This window comes from Sinohyriopsis cumingii, chromosome 17 (genome assembly GCF_028554795.1).
Source record: "Sinohyriopsis cumingii isolate HCF-2022 chromosome 17, ASM2855479v2, whole genome shotgun sequence".
In the NCBI taxonomy this organism is placed as follows: domain Eukaryota; kingdom Metazoa; phylum Mollusca; class Bivalvia; order Unionida; family Unionidae; genus Sinohyriopsis; species Sinohyriopsis cumingii.
In genome coordinates this window covers 30,269,285-30,288,857 of record NC_142977.1, presented here as the reverse complement: position 1 = coordinate 30,288,857, position 19,573 = coordinate 30,269,285, and the positions used below count along the sequence as shown (strand labels likewise).

Genomic DNA, 19,573 nt, shown 5'->3' with positions numbered 1-19,573 from the left:
AGACATGGGAAGAACACATCTGGAATGGACTCATAAATAAATAATTTTTTACTGCTCGATTGTGTTAGCCTTTCCCTCAAATAAACCTGTAATGGTAAGGGAGACAACTCATGAAATCCAATAGTTGTTACTAGAATAAAGCACTGAAATATCTGATCAATCTGCTCAGCTGTAGATAGGTTAACATATTGGAACTTTGGCTAGCATAGATGTGTAGGGAATTGTAGTCCTAAAAGTGCTATTAGAAACCAGCCAACAACATTATTATTTTTTATTTTACTTACTGTAATTTCATATGGTTTATCATGTTATAATATTTAATAACATTTTGCAATTATTATTGTATTAATATTTTGCGATTATTATTTTATCCTTACTTTCTATTCATCAAAAAGAAAATGGGAATAATTTTATTTGAGTAGAATCATCATTGTTTCATGCCTTATTTACTTCCTTATATGTTGGGAGCAACTACAAACAATCGTCCCAGATTATACACCAGCAGATCAGGATTTTGTTTTTACTCTAAAGATTACTCATTTAAAAAATTGCATTAACCCAGATCTGCATTATGTGATGGTGAATCTGGATCTGTTCAGTTTGTACTTAGACTTGATTTGTTATCAAAAATATACTTCATACAAACTAGCATATTGAGTTTGTAGTCTATTATCAAGTGCATACTGCATACAATTCTATTATCAAGTACATACTGCATAAAACTAGCATAATGAATTTGTACTCTATTATCAAGTACATACTGCATAAAACTAGCATATTGAGTTTGTACTTTATTATCAAGTACATACTGCATACAACTAGCATATTGAGTTTGTACTCTGTTATCAAGTGCATACTGCATACAACTAGCATAATGAGTTTGTACTCTATTATCAAGTACATACTGCATAAAACTAGCATAATGAGTTTGTACTCTATTATCAAGTGCATACTTCATACAACTAGCATATTGAGTTTGTACTCTATTATCAAGTGCATACTGCATACAACTAGCATAATGAGTTTGTACTCTGTTATTGTCAAGTATATACTTCATACAACTAGCATAATGAGTTTGTACTCTGTTATCAAGTATATACTTCATACAACTAGCATAATGAGTTTGTACTCTATTATTATCAAGTATATACTTCATACAGCTAGCATACTGAATTTGTACTCTGTTATTATCAAGTATATACTTCATACAACTAGCATACTGAATTTGTACTCTATTATTATCAAGTGTATACTTCATACAACCAACGTACTGAGTTTGTATTCTATTATTATCATATACTTCATACAACTAGCATACTGAGTTTGTACTCAGTTATCAAGTACATTCTTCATACAACTAGCATACTGAGTTTGTACTCTATCAGTGTTTCCCTTTACGCACATTTTACGCTGGAGAAAATTGATGCACACATTTTGTTTCTGTGCGGTTTTTTTTTTTTTTTTATGCAAAGGATTGGACAATGGATGGTATCGTATATACTTCGAGCATAGGCATTGACTGGTTCCCCACTTTGTTTGCTCCCTGCCTTGTGCTCCTCTATTCGTATAGCAGAGTGCAACGCAGGGAACATATGAAACGATAAACCAGGCTAGCATAGGCAATGTTATGACGGAGTAGCTTCTCCTAATTTCGCGAGCTCTTACGCGATTTCCGTTGAGCTCAGCAAGCTGTCATCTAGATGTTTAACCTCAATGCCTGTTGCACTAGAAAGTGATCTCCAGATTAAAACGTCGTGCACTAACAATCATCAGCGAAGAAAGTGAAAGAAGCAGAACACAAAAGAGTAACCGTGGATCTAACTTTAATGAAAAATGGAGAAAATAATTCCCTTGACTGGAATATGGCACATCCATTAGGATTACCGGTGTGACTTCTGATCGCGTGATTGCAAAGACTGCAAAAGTGAATAATCCTTTCGTGACAGGGTTTTAGGATTTTAAAATATCTGCCCTCGTTCGCTACAAGATATCTGGAGAACACATTATAACCCAAGATATTCTTTCACAACAAAGAAATCAGTAAAGTTGCAGAGAGAAATGCGTTATATGGATTACAAAGTCAGTGGGTCATTGCAGATTTTGTTGGTTTTTAACTTTGCTCAATAAAAGAAAGCTCTTAAAGTTCAAGTGTAACTTATTGGAAAGAAGATGAATCATTATCCTCCTTGATATTTGGACAAATGTGTTCTAGGATGAAGTACAATGAAATACACATTTTATGAAAGGCAGTAAATTAACTGCCATTTGGTTAAAAAGATTAATTTGGCTTTTTGTGTTGGCTTGTATGTAATGTGTTGGGCTATAATATTGCTTCATATTGATTATAAGGAGACCGTTAAAAGTACGACTTTAAAAGAAAAATGAACTAATAAAATTGTTCTTTAATGGACAGTGCATTTGTTTGTTAATTGTGCATGTTGGTTTATTTGTATGTTTAGAGAGAGAGAGAGAGAGAGTATGTTGTGAAAGTTGCAATATCCTATTTCAAGCTGAAAAGTACGAGTCATATGAAAATTTGTCAGTACATTTTTGACCCCCACATTTTTTATTTGCCCCCCAGTTCTGACACCAGAGATTTTTTTTTACCCTCAATTTTACAGCCCTGGGGGATACACTGACTCTGTTATCAAGTACATACTGCATAAAACTAGCATAATGAGTTTGTACTCTATTATCAAGTACATACTTCATACAACTAGCATACTGAATTGGGTGGTAAACATTTGTAACAAACTGGAGGTCATCTACCATGAATGAACACTATTCAGGTTATATTTTCATTGCTGCTGGCAGTACCTTTTTATTTCCTTTAATGGTGAGACAATTGTATCACTTTTTCTGGCAGCAACACAAATGGTGGTAGTGTTGACTTAGTTTGCCCTAGATTGTATCTGCAGAGACAATTTGCAGATATGGGGGGGTGGGAATGCCCTATTGCATTTTGTTTACATCAAGTGGATATGTTTTGTTCTCATGCCCTGAAAAAGAGTTGATATCATTGATCATATGTCATAATAAACATAGCATCAAAAGTATAAAAAATGACATGAAGCAGATATAGAACTAATTGATCGTACAGCTTTCTTCATGACTGGTATGTTTGTACTTTTGTTTATCTCCAAGGTGTCAAGTGACATTCATTGTATTCATTGTTAATGTTACTTAGTCAACACTTGCAGCATTATCTAGCTATTTTGGGTGCTTAATCCTTGTTTAATTTTGTTTCTTATCAAGCCTCAGTTTGTCTTCCTGTTGCATAGCGATACAACCCAAAGCAAGTTGGTTGAAACAAGCTAGCACCAGTGGTGTCATTGAGATGTTATAGTTAAATTTGTTTGAAAGTGATGTACCTCCTGAATCACTTGCTATGTAGCACTATTAATTCCAGAAATGGATCAAAAAGTGGGGCTATTTAAAAGAAACAGCAATCACAAATATCTTTTTTTGTTTATGCAACAAATTAAAACATGTCAACATCATGGGTACTCATATCATGGAATGATTAAGTTTTACACTTCCTTTTAACTTTTCCAGCTTTCTTTGTTTTGCTTCAGTAGTTGTTGAGTCATATTATTGCATGGTTTTGTATGATTTCCTTGTCTGCTAAAATAATGTTGTCCACTGTCCAGGACAGTTATATATTTTAGTGGACAAGGAAATTTTAGCAAATCATGCTATAATCTGACTCAATGATGATAGACACTAACCGTGTCCAAAAGACACATGTTCAGAAATGATATTAGGTGATATAACTTTTACTTTATGACTATGAAGGGAAAAGACAAAAGTGTTTGCCCCTTTTTGCTTTGGACACTTGAGTGTTATATTTATTGACCTCACCCTATGCCTCTGTTGTCTGTTGATTGAAAGCTTTGTTGTCTACACCACCTCAGAGCAAATAGTTTGGTCTGTTCCCTGCATAAGCATGAATAAAACATTTTTGTATTTGTTTCTAACTAATAATCAGCACCAAGAATTCCTATCATTGACAGCTTTTAACATTACAGTTACTTTTGTTACATTGCAGCAACCTTCAAGAAAATGTTAGTCCAGAAAAAAAAGGAGCAGACAAAGGCATATGATAAACAGGAAAAGTCTCTAAAAGATATGAAACAATCTGGGAAATCTACCAAGCAAGCTGTAAGTCTTGTTGGCATTACTTTCTTGACGAATACCATAAGTGGTAAAATTTTAGTTTTAGTAAATTTCAACAATTTCCTGTTTCTTAAAATAATCTCTGTATGAATTTTTCAATAATTGCCAGAACAATTAAGTTTATTAAAAATGTCATTTACAGCCCTTACAGGACAGACAAATGCTAAATTTGCAAGAAATATAAATTTGTGGATGGACTGAACTGAACTTACAGAATAATTTTAAAGCAGAAAATACAACACCATATGTACTCACTTATAAGTTCAGTTGAACTGCAAACAGTACAGACCCTCAGTGAATAATTTTAAAGTGAAGACAATTAACTCTATGATATGCTTGCCTGCCCATTTGATTTTGGTTTTCAAGGGCACAGTCATATAAAGTTTCTGTTAAGGTTTTGAATAAAAAAGTTTAGTTTGCTTACATTTCTTAAACCAATTGATAAATTTTGTTTATACATTTACTTATATTGAATTATTATGAATCTAAGACAGTTTATTATGCAGAAAATTTGTTTGTTCCTTGAGATTGATGTCATTTCATGAAGGATTTTGTTAAAGTATTTTTTTTTATTTGATTACACATCCTGGACCTGTAGATGGGTTTCCTTCATACTTTGGATGAGTCATTATGAAGCTGAACGATTCATTTTGCATCACTGTCACTCAGCCATTTAAACTTGTGGTCAAGATATCGTGTTTTACAGCAGTGTTTCCATCATGAGCTTGATGTGCATGCACTGACCTTGTTTTTATATTCAATAGGAATCCAAGGCAAAAGATGCCCTAACAAGAAAGCAGCAGAAGAATCGCCAGAAACAAAACCTATTTCAAGAGGAAGAGAAAAAAATGGATCTGCTTCAGAAACCCAAGGAGTATATTGTCAGGTTCACATTTCCAAACCCTGCTCCACTCAACCCGCCAGTTCTGGGCCTTTCAGGTAAGTAGAGCAAGGTGTTCTCAGGGAGTGCCCTAGACAATGTCCTTTGTCATTTTTATTCATAAATATTTTAGTTAAGATATTTCTTTTGTATCATATATGGTATATACTTGCTTGTAAGTTAAGTCCTTGCTTATAAGCAAGGATATACATTAAATCCTTTACATATAACGTGTCGCTAGGTTATCCGTGCTTAATCAAGTTGGTGGTGGATATAGCAATTGGTTTTCTCTGCCTGGTATTACATGATTATCCATGCTCAGTCAAGTTGGTGGTGGATATATCATTAAGTTCCTTCAGCCTGTCGTTTGTTTCAGGAGCAAAACTCAAAACTATTTGCAATTCATAAATTGTAAATTTTTTTACATTTTCATCTGTCATCTCCATCCATCATTCACACTTTCCTATTTGAAGTATGATTTCAAACTTTGTTCAGGAAATCTCTATGAAACTTGGTAAATATCAGTTCGGCGTGTCTTTTGCAGTTCATAATTCTGTAGCCATATTTTGTAATTCTATCCATCCAACACCTGTGTTTCTGTTGCAAAACCCAAAAACTGTTTAAGATGTCTCTATCACAGACATGCCTTTGCATCTGCAAATACGCATTTAATGTTGAAAATCCACAAAAGTGGGGATAAAAAATCTGCATGTCATAAAATATGCTATCACCAACCAGAATAGGAAATTATCAAATCTGCGCATGCACAATCATTTAAGAAAGTCATTGCAAATACGTGTGTTCTGAGGTGGTTCTGATATAAAAATCTACATTCACAGATTCTTTTACATTCTGTTTACGATGTGTTGTTTTTTATTCTGGACAAAAAAATTCATGTCTTCTAAAAAGCAATTGGATATCGATGAAAGTGATTCAAAACTTACATTAAAATATGCTCTCAATGTTTTTGTAAAGAATACACTGAGGAATATGAATTCATAAAGCCAGGAAACAATGCAGACACAAATGCTTTCAGCAACATCTGTAATTGTGAATTTTCAATAAAGTCTGGAGGAATGTTCGATATATGCAGACACTTTTCAGGAAAAAGTAATCCGATCAAGAAAAAGAAGTTAAACGCTCTGAGAAAATTGTTGGATCTAGAGTGACCTCATCTTCTATGCCCAAGTTTGATGTAATGAGAGCTGAAGTAATGTTAGTAGATATTATTACTGAACTCAATCTGCCTATAAGCACACTTGATACATTTTCAAAGGCTTTTAAAATTATGCTTAGTGACTCTGATATTGCTCAACAATTTCACTGTGGTAGATCAAATGGAACTGCTATTGTTAAAGGAATAATGGCCAGTATTACGTTTAAGTTAGCTGAAAGAATGCGGAATTGCCCATTCACTGTTTCTACAGATTGAAGCAGTGATCAAGGAAACTTCAAGAACTTTCCTCTTGTTATCAGAGCTGTTGATCCAGTAACAGACATTCTCTCAATCCATGTTTGTGAAGAAACATTCAATCTTATACAGAATGTATTACAAGTTCATAACATTCCTTGGAAGAATTGCTTGGCTGTTGGGTCTGACAGCGCCCCTGTGATGGTTGGGAAAAACAGAGGAGTCTTTGGGTTTATGAGTAAAGAGCAACCTAATTTATATCTTTCAGGCTGTGTTTCACCTGATACATATAGCGGCAGAAAAGGGTGCTGCATATTTGCCACTTAATGTTGACCAGCTTTTGATTGATGTATATTGTTATTTGGACAAATGCAGTGAACGTCAATCAGTGTTCAAAGATACGCAGATTCTATATGATACAAAAGCAAATAAAATTCTAAAACATGTTTCAACTTGATGACTAAGCATCCACAGGTACTTACAAAGACTTCTAAACAACTGGGACCCGCCTCATGAATTTTTCAAAGAGCAAGAGAAGCCTGCATCACCCAGATCTTTAATCGAAAGAGTAAGTAAGCTGAGACACACCTTCTCTTCTCCAACAAATTGCCTAGTATGTCTTATCTTGGTAGATGCTTAAAAACCATTTGATGATGTGAATATAGAGCTACAGTGCGACACCATTAATACATGTGCTAAAAAGACGTCTTGAAAAGCTTCTTAAAACCATTCTTTTTAAGTTTGTGAAGCCTTCAGCTATGCTTTATTAGTCTGTAAGAGAAGTTCATGAGAGAGAGGATAAAGATATTTTGATTGGACAGCCTGCAACAGATATTATTGCTAGAAAAGATGAGGACCACCTGAGAGAACAGAGGCTGCAAGATTTTTACGATGGGGCAAGAAAGTTTTTTGAAACATCAGCAAAATACATTAGAGACAAGTTGCCCCTTAAAGATGACTTATAAAGCATGCTGAAATTTTGGATCCTGCATTGCAGCTAGAAGCTAAAATGGCATCTTTGGATTATTTCTTTGAAAGATTTTAAGTACTATTACCTGAGGAAGTGACAGCAGCAGATGTGAAATTGGAAATGGCACTATATTGGTCCACAGATATTCATTCATGTCTGAGAAATAGAATCAGTGAAACCTGGGTTGCTATCAGCCAGCTGAAGGAAGATGAAACAGTTGTCTTCAAAATATTGTCAAAAATAATGCTTTCATTAATGACAATTCATCTGCACACTGTGAGCGAGTTTTCTCCCTAGTGAGAAAAAATCAAGAGTTCAGGAGTAGATTGAGTGCAGAGACTATAGAGGCACTTTTAATTTCAAAATCTAGACCAGGGTCAGCTACAGACAGGATCTACACTGAAAGTGAGCTGCAGGACCTAAAAAGTGCTTACTACAGGTCCCTTAGGATGAATTAAGTAATCCTGGACTTGAATTTTGTATATTTATATATATTGTAAACAGGTGGGTAATGAGTTTTATACATAACTATTTATTATAAATAAGCATTTCTGGTATTTAATGAAGTCTTGAAAGAATGTAGTATGTTTATTCATGCTAACATACTTCTGTTCATCATTTTTGGTGGTGGCATCCCTCAAAACATTTTCTGGGGTAGGCATGTCTCCTATCAGGTATGATACAAATGTTAGACTACTAGTGCCATTATGAAATTAAATTAGTGTCGCCTCTGTGAAACATGATACTCATCTAAGTCTAGTGTTTCCTGTTTGTAATAAATTATACATGTTAGACTGGTGTTACCTCTATGAAATATGATACAAATGTTGAAGTGTATGTTAATATATTAGTGTAGGCACATTTACTTATCTTAAATCAAATACTGATCATTGTTCTAAAATTTAACACTAAATTTATTTTAACCAAATTTTATTCAGTTCAAATTGTTGAAAACTCTGTACCATAAATATCAAAAATAAAACCAAACTTCCACATGAAACTTTTTGATCACTATGGACTTGAACATTGGTGGCCAGATAGTAAACTGGATCAAGAAAAGAGGATGTTGGGTCTGTCATAACAAATAACTGGGTAGTACAACATTTTCATTGTGACATCACAGCATGTTATAGTCAGTCCAGTTTGTAGTGAATCACACTTTTAGGTTAACCTTCTCCAAAAATGTCCACATCCTTTTACATTGACTTTGCCATATGCATTTCTCGGGGCATGTATATTATGACCTTCAAAGGAAATATGGATGTATGAGGATCCAAATAAAGTGAATAATTTCCATTTAAAGGTATATGTACATGAAATTCTTAATTCTAAGTATTTACACCTGTTGCTGAAATAGTTGGAATTGAATGCCTACATGACCTGTATGATGTGTACTTTAGACTAGTGGAGCCTTTTGAAAATTTATTTATTTGATAGACTAGTGGTACCCCTGTGAAATATGATGCACGTATTAGACTGGTTTGTGCCTTTATGAAAAATGATACACATGTTAGACAGGTAGTTCATTTATGAAATATTCTACTCTTGATAGACTGGTTTGTTCTTCTGGTGTAGCCGAAGTGGTCTAAATCGCTCACCATTCTGGATCACTGCTATTCACCTGTCTGCATGGGTTGAGGCTCAGGCTTAGCCAGTGGGATACATAAGAAAGCTTCCCCTGGATGGGTGGTTCTTTCCAGGGGGTTTTCCCAGGTTCTTCCTTCACTTATACTAGCCACCATATATAGCCTATCAAACCCTATATCAACAACAATAGTTCCTTTTGCTATTTAGAAGTCTTCCGGTATTTATATTTTGTCCATTTGTCTCTTCATCATCATTATATGCATCATTCACAATTTTGTTTCTGGAACAAAATGCGTGATGTATATTACTTCTTTGTAGTTTTTGTGTGGGGCTGGACGTATAGATGACTTTATCTTCTTATTCATATTTATTCATGTCTAGACTTTACCATAAAAATACTCTCTGGCCATAGTAGCTTGAAGCATGATGAAACAGTGTCATTGAGCAATGCAAAATCTTTTGTAGTTCTTTTATAAGTAGAGCATGGGTTTTTATGAAATGAAATAATTATACATTTTGAATAACATATCATATGAACAGCATAGATCTGTTTTTTTTCTTGTAGATCAGTGTCAATGCTGTTCTTGTTGTTAGTAAACACTGTAGACTCGGGTCTGTTAGCACAACATGTAGGTGTTATATACCTCAATTAACATGGTAGACAAAGTATACAATTATATTACATGGGTAGGTCTGTGTGTTTTTCTTTGGTATGCTGCCTAGTTTACACCAAGGAAGAGAGTTCTAATAATGATGACGTCAAAATGAAAACAGTATGGCGGTTTTATTACCAAAAATTAATGGTCCCTTAATTAATTTCAATTTTCCTACAACTTTTATTGTAATTATATATGTATCCTTTCAGGTGTCACATTTGCCTATGAGGGACATGAGTTACTTTTCAAAGATCTTAACTTTGGTATAGATATGAGCTCCAGAGGTGAGTCTTATTGTTCCCCATTTTAACTTTGACATAGATATTAGCTCCAGAGGTGAGTCTTATTGTTCCCCATTTTAACTGTGGTATAGATATGAGCTCCAGAGGTGAGTCTTATTGTTCCCCATTTTAACTGTGGTATAGATATGAGCTCCAGAGGTGAGTCTTATTGTTCCCCATTTTAACTTTGGTATAGATATGAGCTCCAGAGGTGAGTCTTATTGTTCCCCATTTTAACTTTGGAACAGATGTGAGCTCCAGAGGTGAGTCTTATTTGTCATAGACCAGAAGAGCCTGTTTATTATTCCTGCTGCTCCAAAACTACTTGTAGGAATTCCATGCAACTTGACACGTTCATTTTGAGGTCTAGTTTGTTCTGAATGAGATTAGCTTGAGACTCCAATATGACTGTCAAAACAGCCATCTTGACAATAATGTTGTCGCTATTCCTCAGGAATGAATGGTCATGTCAGCATAAGGTTTTCACTAAAAGACATTTTATTATAGTTAATTGCCTTAAATGAAAATGGTGTCAGACTGACATTAAGCATGGATGCCATGGCAGCCATCTTGATTTTTTAAAATCACTTTTGTTTGATATGTATGGTCGTATTGATGGGGTGTTTTCATCAAAGACTTAATGTAATGTCTGGTTGCCCCTAAATGAAAATTGCAGTAATATTACATCAGATAGTAATATTACATCAGATATGATCACCCATGCAGTCATCTTCAAAATCTTGTGTCAATAATTCACTTAAATGGAAAGTCATATCAGCATGGAATTTTCACCAGAAAGCTTCTTTGAATCTCAAGTTGGTCCTAATTGAAAACAATGCCAATCATGAATCCCATATGACTGCCATGATGACCATCTTAAAAAGTTTGTTACCAATATTCCGCCTGAATGGATGGCCATACTGACATTGTCATTAAAAGACTTCTACTCACATCAAGTTGCGTCTAAATGAAAATGGTGCCAATTAAATCCAATATGCTCACTGTTGTGGTCAGTTTTAAATCTTGTTAATGCTCAAGAATATCTGAGACAGTTTTAGCATTCAGCAATTAAAAGGAAGAAATGGTCTCAGATTCACAAATTCATTTTAAGATGTAGACTATCAGTCACATGGTGGAACTCTTGTTATTTTTTAAGATCCTGTCTGTCTTGGTAGACTGATGTTATAATAACCTTTTCAGTTTTTTAAAAATCTGAAAGTAACTTCTCAGATCAGAATATATACCTTTCATTTTCTTTATGATCTATAATTTTGAACCCCATTTTTTTAATTCAGTAAATACTGATGAAAATGTGTCACTTGTGCAAACATTCACTGACAATAGTTTATTAAATTCAGAACCTCTCATTAGAAGTTTTGTTAATACTTTTAGTACATTACTAATGTAAACAATGGCCAGGGGACTTTTCTTTTCATAAAGTCTGCAGAGTATCCATTTACACTGGTGCTGGTTAGTCAGTCTGGTCATAGTGGGTTTATGGTATGGATGCATGTCCATTTTCTGTCCATCAACATTTGCTTGCAACCACTCGTATGGCCATATTTTTTTTTATCCATTTTCGAACAAACTTGAAATGTAGGTTTTTGACATCATTACATTGTGAGTTCAAATGTGAACAAGAACTATTCATCATCTTGCATAAGGTATATCTTATATCTGACTGGTTGAGGTTATTACCAATGGAGTCCATATTTCTGATTCTGTTTTGATCAAACTTGAGATATGTACTTTATGATCAAGATGACCACTCAGGTGGTCTAGTGGTTAAAGCGTCCGCCTCATATGCGGGAGGTTGTGGGTTCAATATCTGGTCGAGTCATACCAAAGACTTACAGAAATGGTACTAACATATTTCTCGCTTGGCACTCAACATTAAGAAGTTAGTGTTAGGACTGGTCGGCCTGGTGCCAGGATAATGTGACTGGGTGGTGGGACATCATGCTACATGTCTACGGCATGATGCTCCAGTGCTAGACATCACTATAAACTGCCACACTGCTGACATCGTAGCGATGTGACTGAAAAATTGTTAAAGCTACATTAAAATCCAAATCACACACATGATCAAGATATTTGACACATTCAGTAATGAGCATGATACATCCATAGTACTGAGGTGTTGTTTTATCTAATTGGTTTAACTTTCTACCACTTAAAAGACTTTTTTTTTCAAAAGGAGTAAGCTTGATAAATAATAAATCATCAAGCTGGCAACTAGTTTTATTATGAGAAAGATATGAGACTGTTAGAGAAATTCAGGGCAGTTAGAAATAGTTCACATTTTTATGCAATTTAAATAAATTTGTACCTTTAAAATACATTTTCTCACTCTCTTTTCATAAATTTAACCAAGGGAAATTAGCCATGATAGTGACTATTGCATAGCATAGGTTTGGAGTTTAGAGTTATTCTCCTTGGCAGGATATTAGAATGTGATATGCAAAATAAATTTTATAACACACAATGTGTTAATTTCAGTAGAACAATGTATAATTTAAAAATTTGCAAAATAATAACACCTTAAAAATTAAAAAAGAAATATTATAGAATGTGCAGTTGTAGGTTAGTGTAAATTTCCATTCAGTGTTGTAATTAAGGATCAAAGTTTTTTAACACAATAATAGGTTTGTTTTCAAGTAACATATTTCTTACAAAAGCCATGCCTAATTTTACAGATTTATTTGCAGAGAATTTCTTTCTTAAAATATAACCACGTTTCAAATTCTTTAATATTTGGAAGCAAGTTGGATGTTTGGTGAAATAAAGTTAGACAGTCACTACAATGGATATGTTCAGGTACCTGAAGCATTTGTCACTGATAAGTTATCACATTCATTCTGCATTATCTTCAGGCGTTTCACATATCCAATGCCACTACGTGCAAATTATTTGAAACATTAAACATTTACAGATATAAATACTAAGAGTAAGGAAATGTGTCACCTAAAACAAAATTACTTGTGAATTATAATTTAAATTCATGGGAAAGACATGTGACTGTATATCATGCAGTTAAAAGATATGTTATTTGTGTTTTCAAATGGTAGTAATATTTATTTTCATAATGTTTATTTTCCCGTTTAATTTGAATCTTTGATTTCAAGGTCACGGGAACTACCTGTTCGGCTATACTCAGACACAAATGCATAATTAATGAGCATGACCTCGATTCTATGAGCCCGATTGGCTGATCTGAATAACAGTATATTTTTAGCAAAGTCAAAAAAGCCATGTGCATGTTACAATTATTAGAATGTAATGTTGATGTAGTGTTTAAAAATTAGAGTGTTTACAGAGGACTCCTGTGTAAGTGATTTTCTGTGCCCCAGATATGTAAAAAATTCCATCCAAATACGTGTGATTAAGCATTTCCAAATCCTCTCTATACCTAAGTGGAGTGCACAGTGGGAAGAATTTGAATTAGGAAACCATTCTTCATCTTCAAGACATGAGGTGCTGCTTATTCAAGAAACCTGGACATTTTTCACAAGGGAGAAATTGACTTCAGCCATCAATTTTTTATGCGCCTGACAGGACTCATAGAATGGTGTGTAATTTTTCATTTCCTGCGTCAGAGACGCACATTTGTGAGTTTTTGGAAGCTGTGATTATGTACATGTCCCCACTTCAAGATTTCTGAAAACCATTTTGTTAATCTGCAACCCAATCCCAATGTCTCAAAGTTCCAGGCCTCTGTCTTAATTGGTGCAGGAGTTGGAAGCCGTTACTTGTACATCAAGAGAAGTAGGATAGCATAATCCTAACCATTATTTTTAAAAACGTGAGGATAAATATACATTTTTAGTCGTGGTTTTTTTTTTTTTTGGACCCATTAGTATGATCAGACATAAGTATCATTTTATCGATGATGATGGCAGTAGTGGTGGCATAAACATTGTTGAGAATTTTGTGTTTATCATTGTTGCAAGTCAGATTCATGGAGATGCATCAAGTCATACAGGGGAATGTGTCAAGTCAAAAACAGTTGTACCTCAAGTAAAAAACGTGGTTTAAAACACTTCAAAAATGGGAATACATCAATACATATACAGGGGAATATATCAAGACTTGGACACAGGTGAGATTCAGGTGAGACACAGGTTCCATGAAACACTTCATTTTCTGATAAATGCATTGCTTCATTTTGTTATCTGTTTCAGTGGCCATTGTTGGACCCAATGGAGTGGGTAAAAGTACCTTCTTGAAACTTCTCACAGGAGATCTACAACCTGTAAGTAAAATAGAGGATTTTGTCTTAATGTACATTTTGATGTAAAATTCATTAGGTTTGTTGAATAGTACAGAGAGTCCATCATTGAGATGCAATTTCTTCTAGTAATTACCATTTTGACCAATCCGTCTGTCTGTCCATTCACAATTCTTCAGCAAATCAGTATTTTCTAAATAATTATTAAATAGACCTGCATGTGCTTTCATGGGTTTAACCTCATGTAGAAGGGCTATGGCTCCCAGATTTCTTGTCCCCCATACTTTCGTTTCTGCAAAATTATTTAACCAAACTTTTGTTTCATTTCAACTAAATCTGCTGTATCTTTCAAATAGCTCATAGCCATCACTCTAACATTTAATTTACTCTTTTCACATTTCAATACAGAGAGCATATCACATTTATCATGATTTCTCTGAATGTGAATTAGAAAAACAAAATTGAAGCATGAATTTCACTTGACAAGACTTGTTTGACAGATATTTATTTCTCCATTTTGTTACAGATAGGTATTTTCCACCATTTTTATTGCTTGCTGTTTCCTTGTGTATTGTTTTTTTTTATTGGGAAAGTTTGGATCACACCTTAATCCTGTATCAGGAGATGCTACCTCACCATACAATATAATCTATTGTTTTCCAGAAATGTTTTTCATACTACAACAGCATTGTCCTTGAACATAATGATTTTGTGAATTTCACAGTTTATTTTGAAATCTAAACTTGAAAATCCAGCCACCAGGTATTTTAGAATCCATCCAGTCTTTTTTCTGTTTTAATCCCAGGTAACAGGCAAATGGCATTTTTAAGCAGCGTATATCTTACATATACCAGTAACTAATGGTTTCAGTTTCTCCCCGTTAGCACTGCATACTAACATGACCATAAGCAAAAGGTCACCTTGGAGGACAAAATAAGTGTGTGTTTGTTAATGCAACGGCAGCATTAAATCCCTGTGGCAGCAGGAGATAACTGTAGGACAAAGTATGTGTTGGAAATGGCAGATCAACATAAGTTGAGACCGTGGACTTTTGTCGACATTAGTTTCATTTGTTATCTTGACAAATCTGGTAAAACCAGACGATGGACCTTTATATTTTGATTTTATTTGCTGAGATATTAAGATTGTAAACATCAGCAATGCCAGTGTAATTGGGTAGGACTCTATATCTGTTTTATAGGGTACTACTCACCACTACCATGAGTGGGTCACAGTGACCTTCTTTTCATGTTCTGTTGATTACAGTTTGTCTGGCACTAGTGGTTCACTCATTAAACATGATGGCTATGTTTATCTTGGAGGGTACTACTCACCATGGGCACAAGTAGATAACAAAGACCTACTTGTTTGGGTGAGTTTGCAGGGTTGTTTGATTATGCCATAGGAACACAGGGTAGACATGGTAACCCTTGGAATTCTTGTTTTAATTTTATATGCTTTGAAAGGATTGATGCAATTACAGCAATGAAAATAATGATGGGATTATGAGCTTTGAAAGGAATTATGGGGATGGAGGCCTTGACTGTAATGATGAAATTGTAGACCTTAAAAGGAATGATAGTGGGGTTGTAGGTCTTGAAGTAAATGATGAAATTTTACGTATTGACCACATTTTCTACAATTTGATTGGATGTTAATGGTCATATGATACTGATCTGGATTTTGTTTAATGCATAAATAAATTCTGCACACTACTTTAGGTTCCTTGTTTCCATGTAATTTTATGTCAAGTTTCATCTGTATCAATGCCTTACCCCATAATAACAAGAAGAAGCTACCCACCTACTCTCCTGAGATTTCCGATAAAAGTTTACAAATCCCAGATTAAAACTGCCCTTATGAAGTTAAAACAATGCAATTGCACAGTCCTACCTGCACTCCAACACTCTCTTCTCTTGCTGAAGAAGGTATATGGCAGACTTTACAAGCCAATCTTTAGAATTTATGGGTTTTGCATTGATAACATATTCCAGCAGCTGTTAAAGGTCAGGGTCATATCACGAGCAAGGGATCTCACTAAAATGGACACAAGTGTGCTTATGGAAGATCGAAATACACAGAAAGGAAGAAAAACGATTGCTATAACATGTGCAATACACAAGCAATAGTTATAACACCATGTGCAATACACAAGCAGATGTTATAAACAGGAAGGGCCTGGTTTAAATAGCATCAGCCATTTTTCTTTTTTAAAATTTTTAAAAGTTGTCATAATTAGCTCGTGCGATAACTGGCATTACCCCCATGACACTGTTACATAATAATGGACCAGACACTGTTACGTAATGATGGACCACTCTTGGCTGACGAAGATGTGACTATGTATTCAGCTGCAGTGAAGAGGCAATTGAAAGAAAACTTCCAACTACCTATAAGCGAACGCTTTGTTAATAAAACATGCTGATATGATGACAGAAAGAATGTAAATTGGAACTATAAGGATTAAATGATCATGGTTGGTTATTTATTGATGTGTAAATTGTTATCTAATCACTCACAAAGTTAACATAAAGTTCTTCAGACTTTATTTACTTGGTGAGTGATTAGGTCAGATTTACACATCAGTAAATACCCATACATTATCATTTAATCCAGTATGAAAGGAATGATGCGATTTTAGGCCTTGATGGGAATGATGGTATTGTAGGCCATAAAATGAATGATGAATTTTAATTTAATATTTTTTATTTCAGACAAAGGGAAATGTTATCAGGAATCACAGATTGGTAGGTAACTTAAATGTGCATATGGATGGTTGGGTAACATAAGGGGAAGCATAAAATAGCTTGTTATATGGATGGTTGGGTAACATAAGGGGAAGCATAAAATAGCTTGTTATATGGCATGTGGTATTTTATACAAGGGCTGCCTATTCAGATCCATAATAGTTGATACAAAATCAACAGTTCTAATCATTTATGACACATATGGGAACATACACAGTTATTGTGGTCCATCAGATTGTGGTGTATATTCATTTTGGATGATATTTCAGCCAGTAACATGTAAATGAACCTGAAATCCATGTAAGAAAGGGCACCTTGTTGGTCAGAATGACAGTAACATCTTGGTTACAATACTAAACTATTGCCTTGTGTAGGTGGGATTGCAGGCTTTCTCTCAAATCAGTTTCAGTTGCCTAAGAAGGTGTTACTTGCAGACTGTTGCAGAATTAAATTGTTTACGTGTATGTTCTGTTCACACCACAAAGGTATTTATATTTATGTGCATATTTGTTGGTGTTGGTTGGTTTTTAACAATATTTTTATAAATCTGTATGTTCTCAATTTACATTGCACTTGCAATTTGAAGAAATCTTTGGCAACTTGCAATTTATTACTCATCTGTCCAGCCTGTAACCAAGTCTGAAACATCTACCATAATCACCAGAGCATGAAAATTGTTCCCATACAGTACAGATGTTATTAAATACAGTTTAGACCTTTGAACTGAGCACACAACATACCCAAGAACATCAGTAAACATTAGTTACACAATTTATGGGGGGGGGGGATATGAAAGGATCTTCAGATTGAATATTATTGAATGATTGTAATTTATTGTATACATTTTTATGGCCAGCTCTGTCATTTTTTTTCGTGACAGCATCAGTGTTGTGCAGTTTAATGAGTGGGACAATTACTCTTAAAATAATGCTAAATGATATACTCTTGTGTACTATATATTTTATTGTGTATTCATGATATCTTGTGTGTTATGTGGTATATTATGTGTTATGTGATATCTTGTGTTAGTTTTTAAAAAATATGTGCCAGGGTACTTTGATTTCACAGAGTTCATATAAAAATGATAGGAAAATTCTAAATTGTATCTATGGATGAGTACCCAACTTTAAAAGTGCCTTCCCTGGGTCCCATATATGTTTTAATGGATAACCCTTACATTATATCTTCGTGTGTAGCATATTTTCTTATGTGTTGCATGCTATCATGTGTTATGGTATCTTGTGTTGTGTATACCTTGTCTGTTACATGAAATCTTCTGTATTACTTAATATATTGTGTGTTATGTGATACCTTCTTGTGTGCATGGATTCATTTGTTGTTTGAAAGAGAAAGATCCTGATTAAGCTTTTCTATTAAAATGTTTTGTTTTTCTTTTAGAGGATAGGTAAGTATGATCAGCACTCTGCCGACCAGTTGAATTCGGATGAAACTCCTGTGGAGCATATGCAGCGGAACTTTAACATGCAATATCAAGATTCTCGTAAAATACTCGGCAGATTTGGCTTGGCATCACATGCTCATACAATCAAAAACCGTGATCTGTCTGGTGGACAGAAAGCAAGAGTCGCCTTTGCAGACCTTTCCTGCAGGGAACCTGATGTTTTGATACTGGTTCGTAATATATTTTCATTACTGTTTTTATTATTGTTGTGACAGCTGCTGATATTTTGCATTGACAGAGCAGTTGACCAGATAGATAAAACACATTGCTGTCAAATCTCTCTAATGCCTGTCTTCAGTAAAACCTGTCTCAAAGACCAGATCTGGGGCCAGTTAGTTACGAATCTATTAGTCTGAACTATAATTTACATTTTAATTTTTTTTTCATAGTTATGATGCCTTACTTTGGACAGATGGACTTACATTACAAAGGTTCATTTTGGCTGCCCTTGTACCAGTGACCATTTTTTTTATCTTAGGTGAAAAATATTTTTCTTTATGGCACCATTAAGGTGCATAAAAAAAGGACCCAAGAAAAGATCATTATGGCTAATTTTAGACTGAATTGAGCTAATATCCAAGCTTACAGAATAGAGTGCAACACATTACCAAAGAGGTGTAAAACGATCAGTTTCATTGGCAGCAGATATGTCTTACTGATCATGATTGTCTTGGGCACAAATCCAGAGTACTTAATCAATGGTCATTCATAGAAAATACAAATCCAGAGTACTTAATCAGTGGTCATTCATAGAAAATACAAATCCAGAGTACTTAATCAATGGTTATTCATAGAAAATACAAATCCAGAGTACTTAATCAATGGTCATTCATAGAAAATACAAAGAAACAAAGATGAAATCTTATGGAGAAACACTACTGCATTTACTTCCCAAGTAATGTACAGTGAGGAAAAACTGTAGACCCAAATAACCAAAATAAATTCTGAAGGGGAAAGGTTAATCAAGCTGGAGGAAATCAGATGCATGTATGAAGGCTTGCGACAGCTGGGGGGAAGCTGACAATAATTACAGGTGCTGGGGTAATAGATTTATTCATTTTTGCCATAAAATATGAACTTGTACGGTGCGTATGGCTTGAATCTGTTGTTATTTGATCCAGACTAGATTGCATGGTGTACTAAAATTTTATTGTCCACTAAAATAACTCGCATGA

General features: G+C 34.5%; 1 protein-coding gene across 1 annotated transcript in view; it reads left to right on the top strand.

The window, feature by feature from the left end:
* Positions 1–19,573, top strand: part of LOC149778345 (ATP-binding cassette sub-family F member 1-like) — a 61,651-nt gene that overhangs the window by 29,834 nt on the left and 12,244 nt on the right. The window contains exons 12-17 of the mRNA XM_089939167.1: positions 4,049–4,161; positions 4,941–5,115; positions 9,890–9,964; positions 14,143–14,213; positions 16,904–16,936; positions 18,335–18,568. Of these exons, the coding sequence (XP_089795293.1) occupies positions 4,049–4,161; positions 4,941–5,115; positions 9,890–9,964; positions 14,143–14,213; positions 16,904–16,936; positions 18,335–18,568 (701 nt within the window). The remainder of the gene's footprint in view (positions 1–4,048; positions 4,162–4,940; positions 5,116–9,889; positions 9,965–14,142; positions 14,214–16,903; positions 16,937–18,334; positions 18,569–19,573) is intronic.